This window comes from Engraulis encrasicolus, chromosome 21 (genome assembly GCF_034702125.1).
Source record: "Engraulis encrasicolus isolate BLACKSEA-1 chromosome 21, IST_EnEncr_1.0, whole genome shotgun sequence".
Taxonomy (NCBI): domain Eukaryota; kingdom Metazoa; phylum Chordata; class Actinopteri; order Clupeiformes; family Engraulidae; genus Engraulis; species Engraulis encrasicolus.
This window is the reverse complement of record NC_085877.1, coordinates 25,607,259-25,625,123: the sequence shown is the minus strand read 5'-3', so window position 1 is coordinate 25,625,123 and position 17,865 is coordinate 25,607,259. Positions and strand designations below refer to the sequence as shown.

General features: G+C 46.1%; 1 protein-coding gene across 1 annotated transcript; it reads left to right on the top strand.

Moving 5' to 3' along the window:
- The first annotated feature begins 140 nt into the window (after positions 1-140).
- Positions 141-17,632, top strand: LOC134437741 (CD209 antigen-like protein E). The gene is made up of 3 exons (XM_063187265.1): positions 141-284; positions 3,454-3,557; positions 16,965-17,632. Exons 1-3 carry the CDS (start codon positions 207-209, stop codon positions 17,101-17,103), a joined length of 321 nt encoding a protein of 106 aa, XP_063043335.1. The 5' UTR covers positions 141-206; the 3' UTR covers positions 17,104-17,632.
- Positions 17,633-17,865: the final 233 nt, after the last annotated feature.

Genomic DNA, 17,865 nt, shown 5'->3' with positions numbered 1-17,865 from the left:
ACTTTGATTCATTGAAAATCCAGAATGAACTGAAAATTAGATGTTTTAAAACATTAACATTTCATATTTTACAACACACATTTTGTAGAGTGACATTTCTTCTAAATCATATTTTTTTCATTTGTCCCCATAAAGCAAATAGAGAGCGCTGTGCACCTGACTGGAAGTACTTCAGTGGGAAGTGCTACTTCTTCTCCAATGATAAGATGAACTGGAATGATAGCAGAGATGACTGTGTGACTAGGGGAGGATACCTGGTGATCGTAAACAACGAAGCTGAACTGGTACGATGTTTTGTTATTTAGACGTGAAGAGAATAGAATCATACAGTTCCTAATCCTAACACACATATTCTTTTTTTTTCATTTTGATTTCCTTTTGTGTGTGTGTGTGTGTGTGTGTGTGTGTGTGTGTGTGTGTGTGTGTGCGTGCGCGTGCGTGTGTGTGTGTGTAAGATCAGTGACTTTTACTCAAGATACAATAATATTTCTGGCTTTAGGAATTTATAATGACTCATGCAGACCGCCACTTTGTTGGTTTAACAGACATTGTTGAAGAGAACCATTTTGTTTGGATGGATGGTACGCGCATGACAGACCAAAAGTTAGTACGATCCAGACACACTTTCTTTATTTTGTCAAGTTATGTCAACTCTGCGGTTTAAGTTCCCATCCTTACCCAGATTGTTATGCTCAGATGCTTTGAAAGCCAAACGATGAGTTTGAGATTTGTCTGTTGAAAATCTTTTGTCTGCATAGAAAAAGAGTTCAGAGCCAAGGACAGCTTCCTTAATCCAATCATTTGTTTCTCATCGCTATGTGCATACGTAGCTACAAGCCTACCTACGATGGAAATTAGACAAAGTCAACGTCAATGTACACCTTCACTCATTTTTTTCACTGGATGGTCTGGCAAAATGCTTGCCTGGCTCTCGCCAGACCCTTGTGTTTTTCTGTTTGGCTTTGTGAGCAAACACAAAGGTCTGGACGACCTTCAGATTCACCCTGAGAACCGCCACCAATCAGCATCGCAGGATTTTCAAAGATGCCGAAGTTTAAACATAGTGGAGAAGGGGGAAAATATGTGAACTATGACAGTTTTTTCAAACAGCAATGACCACTTGCATGGACTCCACTCAACAAAGTGTAGTACAAGGGGTTGGTTGACCAGGGTAGATACGCGTATACGTTTTATACCGTTTAAAGAACTTTTGTATAGCTCATCATTTCATTCATCATCATTAATCAACGCAATATAACTCTTGCAGGTTGTGGGGGCCCGGACAGCCGGATAACAAGTACGAAGAGGACTGTGGCAATCTTTATGTGAAAAAACTGAATGATGTTAACTGTGCTAATCCTAACAAGCGAATCTGTGAGAGTATCAGTTGTAGAGTTTAGGGAAAAGTGTTGAGAGTTGAAAAGGGTATGTGAAATCATATATATTGTGATGGACAGTGGTGACAAGAAGAGGTTTTTTTGTAAACATGTTTTAGGAAAAAGATATTTATAAATATCTGTACATCGTATGTACATGTTATCTGCATGATCTCACAGCATTGTTCCTTGGGGTTGGGGGTGTGGGTGTTGTCTTAGGCCCAGGGAGATGGGGAGATTTCAGAATTTGATCCCCATTGTATGTGGGTCTGCTTGGGGTGGTTGGGAATGTAGAGTGTAGATATGGTGACCATGCAATATGTATGGACCAAACTTTGAGCTTCTACGGTACAATGCATTCACTAAATCATGGGCAATTAAATTGTTGGTCATTGTCCAGTTTTCTTTAATCAATAAAAAAAATCGAAGTGCAAATTTAGACTTTGTTCATTATTCCTGCTGCATACACAAATTAACAAACTAGCACAATGGCTACTTTTCATCTGTAGTCCCTAACACAAACACACTGACACTAAGACAAATCATACCGACCCTAAAGCTGGGCTTACGCTGTGCGACTTTTGCCCCGATTTGGCACTCGCACGACTTTTTGAGAGTCGGGCCGATTTCTTGCTCAATCGCAGGTCAATCGTGAGTCTCGCATCGTGCAGTGTACATGGGGTAACGACAAGCGATTTCGCCTCACGATCGTGCAATCGCATGGTCGCAAGAAAATCAAAACGGTTTGAAATTCTGGTCGTGGCTCGTGCGTAAATCGCACAGTTAAAGCAGTGCTACGACACGATTTGACACTTCACATGCACAAATTAATAGGGCCGTGCGATTCGCTGTTGAGCGCGACCTCATCTCCACCTCAGGTGCGCATGTTCCCTCCTCTGCAGACCGGGGAAACATGCCTGTCGCGTCGTACGGTGGAAGCATTTCGCTCGCATCCGACTGTCGGCTCGTGTAGTGTGAGGACGTGAGTCGTGAGCTGTGAACTTTTAAACAGTGAAATTCCATTGTGCAGTTTGAGCAGAAGCTTAAGACCCACGAGTGAAAATATCGCACAGTGTATGCCCGGCTTAAGGTAAGGTAAGGTGACATTATTCATACCCAAAGGTAGATTTGGTTGCAGGTAAAAGTAGCAAAAGCTCACTCAAACAACACAGTGCTGACATCAGTCAAAAGCTTGCACAGACAACACAATACTAATGACAAAGGACAGTAACAAACCAAAACCACGGCAACAGAAAACAACATGACAAGCAGACAAGTGCTCCAAAAACAATGATATAGAGAAGAGTAAATAAGCAAATAAATACAAAACCCTCATAGAAAACAAACTAAAAAATAAAATAAATACAAAATAGTCAGAAGCACACACTGCGCTGTCCTTTTTTCAGTGATTACTTTAGTTACAACCAACACACCTGTTTGATTAATGAAGTGCGCAAAGACACTCTATTGCAAATGAAATACAGTAACTGCAACATTAGCACGATGGGTGAATGTGTGGGTGCCAAAAACTGCCAAAAACAAGGCCATGCATTTATTTTCATTGTATTTTGGTGGTAAAAGGTATCGGTATCGGCAAATACACACATTAATGTACTCATACTTGTATCGGTTTTCAAAAAAGTGGTATCGGTGCATCCCTAGTGGGTGGGTAAGAGTATCTGAAATTTGCCAGTTCTCTGACTGATTTTGTTATGAGATTAACATTTCTTGGAGTCAGGACTGGGCTGGTAAACTGTGAGTCAATGCTGCACTGGTATTCCGTGTGTGTGAGAGGCTGGACCAAGGGGCAACACTCCAGTTGAAATAATGAAGCCAGTGCTTTTCCCTATCATGGCGAGGGCTGTCTATGTTGGTTGGCCTTCAGATCATTTTGTCCTGAGCCCGGCCAAAGCTGTCAGTAGCTCTGACTGAACACACCTGCCTGGCTTCTTCCCTGGTCTGTTTACAGTAGGCCTATATGGGTTTAGAGCAGAGAATTTCTATTGTGTGTGCTGTATGTTCATAATGACAAATGGGAATCATTCAGAAATACTGACAACAATATTTCTGTCTTTAGGAATTTGTCGCGAAGTATGGAGACAACCACTTTATTGGTTTAAATGATATTGCTCAAGAAGACCTTTTTGTTTGGGTGGACGGCACACTTGTGGCAGACCAAAGGTTAGTATGATCCAGACACATACAGTACATGTGCAGTATTATTAATCACCTAACCAGCTCATTCAATCAGCTACTCATAATTAGCTTGATTATCATCGACTTTCAAATCTCTTCGAGACTTGATCTGACCAAGAGCAGAACAATTAACATTTCCCAAATGGCATGGTTGACCCGCCTCCCTTGGTTGGCTAATGGTTATTTGCTTCCCAACAAAGTGGGAGGAGTTCCCAATTTTATGGGAGCTCAGAAAGTACTTGGATCGCTGTTGACCTGGGCTGAGTTTCCCAAAAACTCTGAAGTAGTACTTAAGCCTAAGTAGTACTTAAGTATGAGGGGCCGTCTAGGCAATATCATATCACAAAAAGTTAATGCATAAAATAGTGGTATTGGACTACATGCAATGTTTTGTTCTGGTACATGCAAATAAAATGTTTGCATGTGTGAGGTAAAATAATGTCGTTATAAACTTTTAGTGATGATGTGAAACCTATATCTGGTATATTGCCTAGGTGGCCCCTCATACTTAAGTACTACTTAGGCTTAAGTACTACTTAAGAGTTTTTGGGAAACTCAGCCCTGACTAGTAGCAACGCTGAAGATATTGCGTCACTAGAAGGGCACTGCCTGGCTAACTCATAATACCTGGCCATGGCATATGCAATCATTATGACTATAAGTGTAATGCAATGGATGCCAACTAGGGCCGTCAAAAGTAATCGATGCGGCAAAGGATCGCGATCCACGGCATGGACGATTCCGCATCGATTCGGCCACAAGCCGGATCGATTCGGTGTATTAATAAATTTAAAATAATCATGAAACAAAACAAACAAATGAAAAAAACACGAAAACTTCCCAAGTAGCCTATGTTCAACACCAGAAGGGGATGGGTCTGGAGGTCTGAGTACCCGCACCTCCCATTTTGCCTCCCCTCCCTCCCTGTCTTTTCGTTCAATTCCGGTTGCGTGTGCATCACTACATCCAAAGGGTTGGTGCTGCCCACTCTCTCTCTCTTTCTCTCTCTCTTTCTCTCTCTCCACATGAATTTCATCAACCTCTAACCTATTCCGTGTCTCGTTCTCCGTTCTCCCAATAATCAACGTCTTTGAAAGCCTGACATTAAATCGGCATTGCGCGTCATACATTTTTGAAACAAATAGGCTAGGGACAGCACCGCTCGTGCTTATAAATCGACGTGGCTCAATGACCATATTCATAGACCGTGCTCTCCACATTAATTTCACCTAGGCCTACCTCTAACCTATTCCCTGTCTCGTTCTCCGTTCTCAATAATCAACGTCTTTGAAAGCGTGACATTAAATCGGCATTGCGCGTCATACACGTTTGAAACAAATAGGCTATGGGGACAGCACCGCTCGTTCTTATAAATCGACGTGGATCAATGACCACATTCATAGACCGTGCCGTAGCCTACATCTGCATGACATGAACCTATGATTGATGATGCAAAAAAGCTTTGCAGAGCACTTTTGTGTTCCCACCAATGTCAAAATCAAAGTTTCGCCCTTGGTGCCCATGCTTTTCAATGATGGATGACATGTTTAATTTTCCCCGTTGTGGACGAATGGGATAGCCTAACACAGCTTGGTTTCATTTTTCGAGTCGATAACACATGGAATAATTCGCAGGCGTTTCAATGCCACCTGGTTACTTTTCTGGTAACATCCATCTTAGGTCGAGAAACTGGCACCAAATATCTGGTTTGCAAATTAAGATACCGACCTCCAGAAGAGACACTGAATAATAATACAAAGTAGACCCATGCGTTTACAAAATATCTATAGGCCTATATTGTCCTTAATTTCCCTCGGGATTAATAAATGATAGCCTAAAACATGTGGTGCTGTTCATCACACGGTTCAGTTAAAGCTCCCCGCGCTCGTGTTTGCATTAGAACTAATGTAACCTCTAGCGCAGCTTTGCCGGTAGGAGGGGGGCGAGACTAACGAATGGCTGAAGTCAGGTCAGGTGTCGAGGTGTCTATAATGGTCGCGACGTGAAGGCATGCGGCAGTCTAATATTTGTTTGCATGGATCTACGTTGATTATATCAAACAAGCTTCGTTGAAATAAGACAACTTAAGGTAAGACAACGGTTAAGCGCCAAGGTAGGCTTTGTGGGGTTTTTTTGTATTATGCGTTGTTCCCCCATGAATCCTTTTTAACGCAGTGGTGCAGCAACCAACTTTGGCAAATCACATTGAACTAACAAGCTCGTGAAATGCACTTATGTGGTGGTTAGCCCTGCGCAGTGGCTATTCAGCAGATAGGGTAGGCTGCATATTGGGCCAGTGTGTAGGCTATATCGCCTACAGTAGGTTTCCGATTTCAGGACATAGTCAAGTAGGGCCCAAGTTATTTGACAACTGTTCAGTTCCTCCCTCCCAACCCCTAAACATTTTACCTAGCTGCTCCCAAAAAATTGCCCCTTTCGTGGCATGCAGCATCTAAAGTTTGACCATCCTTCATCACATTAATTGAATAGCCAATATGCACGCAGTGATGCCCGCCGTTTCCACATGTCTCCCCAAGTTTCACCTTGGCAAAGCGGAACCATCTAGCCTATCGACGAGAAGGCTGGCAGTTTAAAAATGAATCTGTTTCGGACAAGGATGGGGCCGCGCGTCTTGGTCGTGACAGTTATCTTGGATATGGAGGAGGTATAGAATGTGTTAGTAATCTATGGGGGGAGTTGCCTGGTTAACACCAGACCTAATCACAAGTGAGAGTGTCTTTCAGATTGAAACGATTGTGTAGAACTAAAGGCAGTATGGGAGTTCCCAGGCTATGGGGGGAGGGCATTGAAGTCGATTTGGATAAGGTGGTTGACAAACGAATTACTGTTGGCTGCGGTTGCGGTTGCGCCCACACAGTCGCCTCTTTCTTTTTCTTTAATTGCACATTACAATAATATTAATGTTTGAGCACAGACCTGGTGGGGTGCGAATGTTGTGAACAATAACAGACAATTAGGCTAGACGTTTGTAACATCAAACATAGCGTATGGGTAGAGGACCTCGACATAACCCTGTCACAAACTTGGGCTCCGTCCCTGCGCATCGCAATGCATCGTTGAATTGGATCGGATCGGATCGAATCGAATCGTTACCCTCCGGATCGTAATTGGATTGAATCGTGAGAGCATTAACGATCCACACCACTAATGCCAACTAACAGAGTTCGGCAGTACCCTGTTAGCAAACCTCCCTCCCGAAACCTCATACAGATATGGTAGCGCTAAGCTGTCTGCCTAACCGTAAACCTATACCTGTGCCTCCCATGCCAAACTGGAAGGTTGCTAGTTCAAGCCCTGAGTGGTGGACTGTGCAGGATGACCTATGCATGCCTATGTAACCAAGTGGTAAGGACAGGAGAGTTTTAAACTCTAAATTTCACAGTTTTTCTTACTAAATAGACTACGCCACCCTGGGATAAGAATGGGAACTACAGCCCAGGGACTGTATGAAAACCTTAGATTTGACCCCCACACAAGTTCTGTTGCATTAACGAGGAAACGTGGATTCCGTAACAAAATAATCTCTTTATTAACAATTTCACATATAAATATAAAAATCCGGACAGTTTAAAATATTTCCCACCACAATGCACACACACACTCACTCACACTCACATACACACTCACACAAATCGGTACAAAAGGGAGGGTTCTCAAATACAGGGCAGGTGCACCCAAGAGGGGGGAATTATACTAAGCCCCCTGTATAGGCCTTGGATAAGTACACACAAACACTCGTGCCCATGCACACACTAAGTGAAGGTGAATTATTGCACTCACACACAGGTAACACTGCACTGCACTGCAATTCACTGCACACCACGTGACCGGACCCACCACCAGGGGGGAAGAGGACCTCCCTCTGGGATTACCTGCGCCTGTTAACAGAAAAGAAAAGGGTAAATAAGGGGGTAATCAAGGGCCTGCCACTTGCCCAGCAAGTAAAGACAAACAAAATGAAATAGACTGAACTGCAGGGCCCACCAGCAAAATCTAACTCGCCACAGAAAGAGGTTGCTACAGGCGAGAGCAGGATTGATGAGAATTAGTAACAACAAGCAGGCCGGGGGCATTGGTTTAGGCTATAAGCCGTGCACACTCAGTAGTTACAGAAACAAAACAAAATAATTCGAATTGAAGTTCCCAACTCAAGTCAAAAGAAAATAAACAAACAGAAGAAAGAAACATCCCTCAGAGAAAATGTACAAAATAAACAAATGAATCGTGCTCTCACCACGACATAACAGGACACTCACTCACACAGACTACATTCACGCACACACTGAACTCGGCCACATGCGCCACCTGCGCAAGTTAATTTATGCTGGGCTGCTGAATGCTTTCGGAGTGATAGCCCTCGGATGACCGGACACTGCGACGCGTCAGTCCGAAGCACGTATCGAGGGGGGACAAAACAGCAGCAATTCAGAGCGAACCGGGAGTCTGCAGCTACACCCAGGCGCCTACAAATACAGAGGATAATGCGATGTAACTGGGCTATTGTACCAATTTTACAACGTGATGAAAAGTTGAAGCGGTATACTCACGTTCCACAACAGCAGAGGAGGAGAGGAGGAAGACAATAAAGGCTGACGAGTCAGAGGAAACTCAAACCCACGCTACAACAAAATACATCATCGGTTTGACTCGAGTCAAACAAATCAAAACTTTAGCGAACGTGTGGCGTCATTTGGGTGGCCTACCTGAGCCAGAAGGAGAGAGCTCTCGGAGCTTTGGTAGATGAACAGGGTAGCCAACAAACAGCTGATGGCACCGGTAGATACACTTGTACGAGGCGGAGAGCGTGTCACGCCAAGTTGAATTTGGCAACAGATCGGAGTGCAAAGAGTAGACCAGAATGCACGTTTGGATGGACAAAGGAAAGCACGTTGACCGACAGCTATTCCTCCTAGCTTGCGAAAAGCCGGCGTCTCAGCTGGAGTGAAATCAGCTGATAGGTCGGTGTGACGTGATGACGCACGCACCGCAAATGAAAAAGGAACGTCAAAGCCCACTTTGCTACAATCTACCCCTGGGATTTGCATCGACGTCCCGGCGATGAAACACTTCCCTGCGTAAATGCTATGACTCCTTCAAACGGCGCCTCCTGCTGGACATGGAAGATGGTGAGGGTTAGAGTGCTGACCTGCGGTTGCTCGAGCAGTTCTTCGTACTCCACTGGTACAGTCGTTGGATTGGGTGGGTAATAGCGATTCATCCTCCAGAGAAGGACCTCCAAGGGGCCCCTTGGAAGAGGTGACCATGGGTTCGTCACTGCCTTGGTCCAAGGGGGGACCACCCTGATTGTGAGACGGAGAACATGGAAGTGCTAGCGAGTCCGTCCCTGACTCAGCAGGCGACAGTTGGAGCTGGTCGCGGTCACATGGTTGGGAAGGCCCACTGGGACTAACAGTAGCAGGAGGTGGTAACAAAGAAACTGTCGCCGGTGCGGGAGGTAAAGCCAGAGGATTTCTACTAGGCCCAGGAGCCATCAACAACCCAATGTCCTCCATAGAATCCTCCTGGGGGGCCCTCCCAGTCGGAGTAGGGAGCGGTGGATCGCTCACAGGTTCGGGACCACGATGAGGTTTCAGCATAGTGCGGTGCACATGTTTGGACCGATCCAGGGCATCAATTGGGGCAACAGTATAAACCACTCCCCCTGGCTGCGGGGCCTTAAGTACCTTATGCAACACCGTATGCCATAAATCCTGAATTTTGTGACGACCACGGGAACTATGGTCCCGGACGTAAACAAGTTGTCCCTCCTTCAGCGGCAACTCCCGCACACGTTGGGCATGAAGCTGGTGGCGATATTCAGCTGCAGTGGCCAAATGGTCCCGTGCCTTGCTAAAGGCAAGATTGAGTCGCCGTTGATGTTCCACTATCCAGTCATTCACGGTGCCTGGTGAAGGGTTGGCCACTCTACCCAGCATAAAGTCCACAGGCAGTTTGGGATCTTGACCGAACATAAGGAAGTATGGAGACTCCCCGGTGGACTGGTGTGGGGTCGTGTTATAACAGAACACCATCTGGGGTAGTGCAGTAGTCCAATCGCTTTTCTGGGCCGCCGGCAAAGTCCGCAGTAAATTGTGCAGCGTGCGATTGAACCTCTCGCACTGGCCGTTACCGGCCGGGTGGTAGGGGGTCGTACGAGACTTTGTGATGTCATACATCTGGCAGAGCTGCTGTACTAACGCACTTTCGAAGTTGCGGCCCTGGTCGGAATGAACGCGACTGGGGACCCCAAGTTTGTAAAACCATTCATTGACCAGGACTTGGGCCACGGTGGCGGCGCGTTGGTCTCGGGTAGGGATGGCCAGGGTGTATTTGCTGAAAACATCAGTCATCACTAAAACATTCTCAATGCCACCACGAGTAGGCTCCAAGATGGTGAAATCTAGGGCCACAATTTCATTGGGGCGGGAAGCCAGCAGATGCCCCATGACGCTATGAGCCACCGGCTGAGTGTCCTTACTACCTTGGCAGCGCTCACAGTCCTGACACCACTCCTTAATATCAGTGAACATTCCCGGCCAATAGCACCTTTTCTGCACTAACCGGCTGGTCCTGTCAATGCCTTGATGGCCATGATTCTGATGGAGTTGAGTCATTACCACTGAATGCAGAGAGGGAGGTAGAACTAGTTGAAGAACTTCCTCTCCATCATCTGGATGAAAGATCCGGCGGTGTAACACACCATCCTTTTTCACCAAACGATCCCATTGGCGCAACAACACCAGTGCCTTAGGCGACAGTCGACTCCGCTCGTCCTTATCAGGGCGTCGCTTCTTCTCCCAGAAGTTCAAAATCGGCCGGATAACAGGATCAGCCCTCTGAAGTTCCTGCCAATCAGAAGTGGAGTGACTTGGGAGGATCGAGATTGACGATTGGGCTGCCACCACGGGGCCCTGACCTACTTCCACTTCTTGTAAGGGGATGGGGAGGGGTGTCCCACGTGCTCCCTCTGGTCCAATGCTCGACTCCTCAAGCCGTGATAGCGAGTCACAGTTCCTGTTTATGCGTCCTGGCCGATATTTCAGTTCGTAATCGAAGGCGGCTAGCTGAGCGGCCCACCGTTGCTCTGTGGCCCCGAGCTTAGCCATGGACAGGTGACGGAGAGGATTGTTGTCCGTGAATACAGTACACTTCTGACCAAGAAGGTATTCACAGAACTTCTCCGTCATAGCCCACTTGAGCGCTACGAACTCAAGCTTCATAGAGCTATAATTTGACATGTTTCACTCGGTGGGCCTCAATCCACGACTCGCATAGGCAATGGGCCGAACCTGACCGTCATGCTTCTGGGAAAGAACCGCGCCTAAGCCAACGTGACTAGCATCAATCTCCAATATAAATGGCAATGAAAAGTCGGCATAAGCAAGCACAGGTGCCTGTGTCAGCTTACTTTTCAGGCCTTCAAAACCAGCTTCACATTCCGCTGTCCACACCGATGACAAGCTCCGACCAGAGGCCTTCCGTGACTTGGTGCCCGCCAGCTCCGCTACTACCTTATGCAAAGGGGCAGCCAACTTGGCAAACCCCTCAACGAAACGCCGGTAATAGCTTGCAAAGCCCAAAAATGAACGGAGCTCAGAAACATGGGTTGGGCGATGCCAGTTAGCCACCACGTCAACCTTCTTGGGGTCAGTGGAGACACATGTGTCCGAAATAACATGACCGAGATATCCTACCTCCCTCTGGAAAAATGCACACTTCTCTAGCTTCGCTTTTAATCCCTCCTGCTGCAACCATTCAAGCACCACTGTTAGCCGCTGCAGATGCTGGTCGACAGAAGAAGAAAACACCACCACGTCGTCAAGGTACAGCAAGAGTGACTGGCATTGCTGATCCCCAAAGACCCTCTGCATGAGCCTTTGAAAAGTGCTCGGCGCATTGCAGAGTCCGAAAGGCATTCTGTTCCATTCAAACAGGCCAAATGGAGTACAGAAAGCTGTTTTTGCCTTGTCGTGCTCTGCAACAGGGACCTGGTTGTAACCGCTGGCAAGATCTAACGTTGAAAACCACCGAGCACCAGAAAGTACGTCCAAAGTCTCTTCAATGCGTGGGAGTGGAAACGCGTCTTTGCGGGTTTTACTGTTCAACTGGCGGTAATCCACGCACAGTCGGGGGCTTCCATCTTTTTTTCGAACCAGGACGATGGGGGATGCGTACGGGCTGCAGCTGTCACGGATGATTTGGGCCTCCAGTAACTGCTGGATGTGTGATTTAACAACGTCATATTCCGAGGGAGGTAGTCGACGGTACCGTTGTCGAACTGGGACATGGTCAAGCAAAGGAATCTCATGGGAGATGAGGCTAGTACACCCGAGGTCTCCGTCATGGGCAGCAAACACAGAGCGGTGTTCGGATAGGAGGGAGCGGACCTTGATCTGTTCCTGGTCACTCAAAGCGGATAAGTCCAGAGCCTCAATCTTAGATAGAATAGGATCCACCATGTCCTGTGCCTGGACAGATGTGCAGGTAGCCCTAACTTCTGCAATGCCTGGTGGCATGGAAGTGACATTAACGTCGGCTAAACTGCCCAAAGCAGTCCGGGGATACAACAGGACATCATTAGCGCCGACATTGACCACAGGACTATACGCAGTACCCTGGGACACAGAAACTAATGCAGGAGAGGCCAACAATCCTCCTGGCAAACCAGTGGACAGCGGCTCAAAGAGTGAAGATGGGCCAAGACCAGAAGTAGAACATGTGGCAGCAACAAATTGAAGTGTACCCCCCTTGATGCGATGCGCCCTCCTACCCCGCAGACGAACGGTCCGGTCGATTGTCATGGAATCGGTTACATGTGCTTGATGGCATTACTGCAGAGCTTCAACAACGGGGCTTGGGACCTGGGCTGACGAAAGAGATTCAACTGAGAATGCGATGTTCCCTCCAAATAACTCGTGGTAGCACTTGCTGATGATATTCAGCCCCAGTACACCAGGGACCTCCAACATGGGCCCGCCAGGGGGGTCACTCACTACCAACACCCCACAACCCGGGATGACCTTGTCACACAGTGTTACATCTAACTCCAGGTAGCCAAGGTATGGGATCGCCAACCCATTGGCAGCTCGTAGCTGCAGCCACTGGCACTGCTGGAGGCGGTCCTGCCCCCAGGGCTCAAAATGCTGTCGAAAGAAAGACTCTGTAATAGTGGACACCATGGAACCGGTGTCCAATAAGCACAACACGTTTACACCTCCCATGTCTACCTGTATGTTCGGGCATGATGACAATAAATGCGACAAGACCCCCACATTGCCCTTTACCTTCGTTGAGCCCTTAGAAGCCCCCTCCGAACTGCGACTCAACAGGTCGGTGGGTGCTCGTTTCCCTGCACCTGAGCGGATGAGGAAGGACCGGAGTGTGACATGGAAGAGGTGGAGGCTGCCCGGGAACGGGGTGGGCGACCCGGGCCATTGCAGTCACGTGCAAAATGTCCTTGTTGATGGCACCGCCTGCAGATCAGGGGGCCATTGTAAGAAGGCCTAGCAGGGGCCTTAGCTTCCTGGAGGAGGCTAATGCTACGGCTAAGAAGGTCCAACTGTTCTTGCTGGCGCTTTAGAATCTCCTTCACATCATCCCATTCAGGGGTTGGTGCTGGCCTATTAGCTACCGGACGGGAGTCACCCTGGACACCGTACACCAAGCCATACGCGGAGGGTACAGACTGACTTCTGGCCCTCATGGCCACTGGCATGCCTTCACGCTCCCACCTAATTGCCTCCCCTCGAACAGTAAGTAATGTAGCATCCGGGGTGCCTCGAACTAACTGCTTCAAGTCCCTACGCAACGCTCCATCCATAACGTATTCTATAAATTGGTCTCTCAACAGAACATCTGCATTTGGTACTGCATTGGGTGCAACCTGCTTGATCTTCCCCATTAAGCTCATCAACGCCAAAGAAAATTCCAGCAAGCTCTCTCCCTCCTGTTGTTTTCTTGAAAAGAAAGCTTCCTGTAGTGCCACATGTGACTGTGCGCAGCCATACAGCTCACGCAGAATTTCCAAAATCTTATCAGGGTCTTTCCTCTCTCCTGCAGGCCTGTATTGTATCTCCTCCTTTGCCTCTCCCTCGAGATGGTCGAATAAAAAGTACGCCTGGTCGGCTGGAGCTAGATGACGGGCCCTCATGCACGCCTGCACTTCTTCCTTCCACTCATCGTACCCCATACCGCTCTTTCCCGAAAACGTAGGGCACTTTTTATCGCGAGGAATAAATACAAATCTTTCGGCTGACATGCTCGTGGGCTGAGATGCAGATGCTGAACCTGACCCACTATTCTGCTGTTGCTGCCAGCGATTTTTCTCAGCCTGAAGCTGTGCAATCTGGTCTCGCAGCTGCTGCATCTCATCCACGCCTGCCGCATTACTGTCGCGATCCATATTACTGACACTTACCGGGGCTTCACTGGCGACCAACGAATCACTTCTCTCCTCCAACAAGTATCTCTCTTGGACTGCTGCTGTTTTGTCCCACGGCCACTGAGCTCAATCACACAAACACACATACATTCAAACACCAACTGGGATGGAAAACAAAATTATTAAACAGGGAACAAAAACAAAAACAAAAAAAGGAATCCACGTTTTTTTTTTTAATGTAATCCTGCCGACTACGCCAAAATGTAACCAAGTGGTAAGGACAGGAGAGTTTTAAACTCTAAATTTCACAGTTTTTCTTACTAAATAGACTACGCCACCCTGGGATAAGAATGGGAACTACAGCCCAGGGACTGTATGAAAACCTTAGATTTGACCCCCACACAAGTTCTGTTGCATTAACGAGGAAACATGGATTCTGTAACAAAATAATCTCTTTATTAACAATTTCACATATAAATATAAAAATCCGGACAGTTTAAAATATTTCCCACCACAATGCACACACACACTCACACTCACATACACACTCACACAAATCGGTACAAAAGGGAGGGTTCTCAAATACAGGGCAGGTGCACCCAAGAGGGGGGAATTATACTAAGCCCCCTGTATAGGCCTTGGATAAGTACACACAAACACTCGTGCCCATGCACACACTAAGTGAAGGTGAATTATTGCACTCACACACAGGTAACACTGCACTGCACTGCAATTCACTGCACACCACGTGACCGGACCCACCACCAGGGGGGAAGAGGACCTCCCTCTGGGATTACCTGCGCCTGTTAACAGAAAAGAAAAGGGTAAATAAGGGGGTAATCAAGGGCCTGCCACTTGCCCAGCAAGTGAAGACAAACAAAATGAAATAGACTGAACTGCAGGGCCCACCAGCAAAATCGCCACAGAAAGAGGTTGCTACAGGCGAGAGCAGGATTGATGAGAATTAGTAACAACAAGCAGGCCGGGGGCATTGGTTTAGGCTATAAGCCGTGCACACTCAGTAGTTACAGAAACAAAACAAAATAATTCGAATTGAAGTTCCCAACTCAAGTCAAAAGAAAATAAACAAACAGAAGAAAGAAACATCCCTCAGAGAAAATGTACAAAATAAACAAATGAGTCGTGCTCTCACCACGACATAACAGGACACTCACTCACACAGACTACATTCACGCACACACTGAACTCGGCCACATGCGCCACCTGCGCAAGTTAATTTATGCTGGGCTGCTGAATGCTTTCGGAGTGATAGCCCTCGGATGACCGGACACTGCGACGCGTCAGTCCGAAGCACGTATCGAGGGGGGACAAAACAGAAGCAATTCAGAGCGAACCGGGAGTCTGCAGCTACACCCAGGCGCCTACAAATACAGAGGATAATGCGATGTAACTGGGCTATTGTACCAATTTTACAACGTGATGAAAAGTTGAAGCGGTATACTCACGTTCCACAACAGCAGAGGAGGAGAGGAGGAAGACAATAAAGGCCGACGAGTCAGAGGAAACTCAAACCCACGCTACAACAAAATACATCATCGGTTAGACTCGAGTCAAACAAATCAAAACTTTAGCGAACGTGTGGCGTCATTTGGGTGGCCTACCTGAGCCAGAAGGAGAGAGCTCTCGGAGCTTTGGTAGATGAACAGGGTAGCCAACAAACAGCTGATGGCACCGGTAGATACACTTGTACGAGGCGGAGAGCGTGTCACGCCAAGTTGAATTTGGCAACAGATCGGAGTGCAAAGAGTAGACCAGAATGCACGTTTGGATGGACAAAGGAAAGCACGTTGACCGACAGCTATTCCTCCTAGCTTGCGAAAAGCCGGCGTCTCAGCTGGAGTGAAATCAGCTGTGAGATCAGCTGATAGGTCGGTGTGACGTGATGACGCACGCACCGCAAATGAAAAAGGAACGTCAAAGCCCACTTTGCTACACCTACACACTAGAGCTGTACGATACACCCAACTCACGATTCGATTCGTATCATGATATTTGACCCATGGTTCGATACAGCCTGCGATTGTTTAATATATTTTGTAATTAATTGTTTTTGATTTTTTTACTATTTGTTTTAAAAGTAATTTTTAAAATGTCAAGCATGTGTGGTGGACCCTTTTTATTTTTACTTACAGTCTTTTTATGCACATATATGTGAGTAATATGCTTGCATATACGTACAGCCTGCTGTTTTATGGACTGAAGGGTTGCATAACTTTGAAAGGGCGTTTCTTGGTTCTGCCTATTTCCATTGTGAGGCAAGTTCATCACTCTGTGTATCACGATTCCTCGGTGTGATACAGTATCGTTACAGCCATACCACACTGCATTTCAAATGTAGCATACAAAGCCAACATCATTCTAATAAGTTTATGCATTGAATAGTCTGAAAAGATGCTGCCTAATACAACTACTCAATAGGGCAGCACGATTATGGAAAAAATAATAATCACGATTATTTGGGTCAAAATCATAATCACGATTATTAATCACAATATTGATTTTTGCTGAATGTTTTAAAAGATTCTTACAAAATGAAATATAACCAAGAATTAACTATATACGGGATGAGCAAAATAAATGAATTGTACTAATTATGTAAAAGGCAATAGCATAAAAATTAGGTGAATAGATTTCTGGCTAGAAACACCAGCCTGTCAGTATGTTCTGGTTTCAAGGACGCTCTCGTAGGTAGGTCACTATTGCCACGATTAAATCCCAATTGAAATGACGATTTCGATATCACGATTATATCACGATTTTTGATTATTTTCGATTAATTGTGCAGCCCTACTTCTCAATGTCAATGGAACTGTGACATTGAGACATAGAATGCGAGTATTGGTTGGATTGGCCAACTATTCTCTGAAAAGCACAATTATAACTCTGTAAAAAAATGAATGATTACTGTTGTAATGTTGTTCTGTTATTGATTTCACATTGACTTTGAATCACTATAATCCCTTAATCAGGTTGTGGCTAAAAGGTGAGCCAAATAACGGTGGGAAACAAGGAGAGGATTGCGGCAATCTTTATAAGAAGAAACTCAACGACGCAAGCTGTGCTCAACATTCCAAGCGAATCTGTGAGAGCAAAGGTTGTGGAGTCTAAGTGAAGTTGTAGAGTTTTAGATGTAATAAGATCAGTAGCAGCAATACGTATTTTATGCCATTTAAAAGTGTTGAAGTGTCACCGCCTCGGCCATAGCTCAAACGGCTAAGGCCCAAGGTTCCATTGCAGTTCCAGCCCGAGGTCATTTGCCAATTGTCCCCCAGTTCTCTCTCCCACTCATTGCCTGTCCCACTCTTCACTGTGCTGCCCTAAATACCCCCCCCCCCAAGTGTTGAAATGAACATGTATTGTGAGGGACACTGGTGATGGATGGTTTTGTTTCTGTAAACATACCGTTACTAATATGAATCCATAAATATACATATGATGGGATCTATAATACTTCTGTGTAATCTGCAATATGTACTTGATTTTGGTGAGACATGGTTGACATAGTAACATATTTGTTTGATATGAGTGATGTACATTTTAAAAGGACAACAAAATGTTGCAATTGATTGTGATGGATGAATTAAAAAAAAAAAAATTGTAAACATGTTTTACTACAAATAAATCTATAAATGTAAATCTAAGAAGGACTTGCGAGTTACCGGTAATATCTCACAGCATTGCTACTTTGAGGCCTTTGTCATGGGTTCGTGTCTGGAACTACAGTACTTCATGGGTTAGCATTAAACTACAAAGTTTCTTCAGTAGTATCTACTTTCTTCGAGGTGAAACACGTGTGTTTCTTTAAACCCTCCGATTCCTGTAGTAAACCAAAAATTGTTTGGCTACTTTCAGAGGTCCTCACTTCTACTT

Excerpts from the sequence above, each read along its gene's own strand:
- LOC134437741 (XM_063187265.1), top strand. The coding sequence starts at position 207 with ATGAACTGGAATGATAGCAGAGATGACTGTGTGACTAGGGGAGGATAC. Across the intron at positions 285-3,453 it reads TAAACAACGAAGCTGAACTG|GAATTTGTCGCGAAGTATGG; the intron begins GTACGATGTTTT and ends TTCTGTCTTTAG. Across the intron at positions 3,558-16,964 it reads ACACTTGTGGCAGACCAAAG|GTTGTGGCTAAAAGGTGAGC; the intron begins GTTAGTATGATC and ends TCCCTTAATCAG.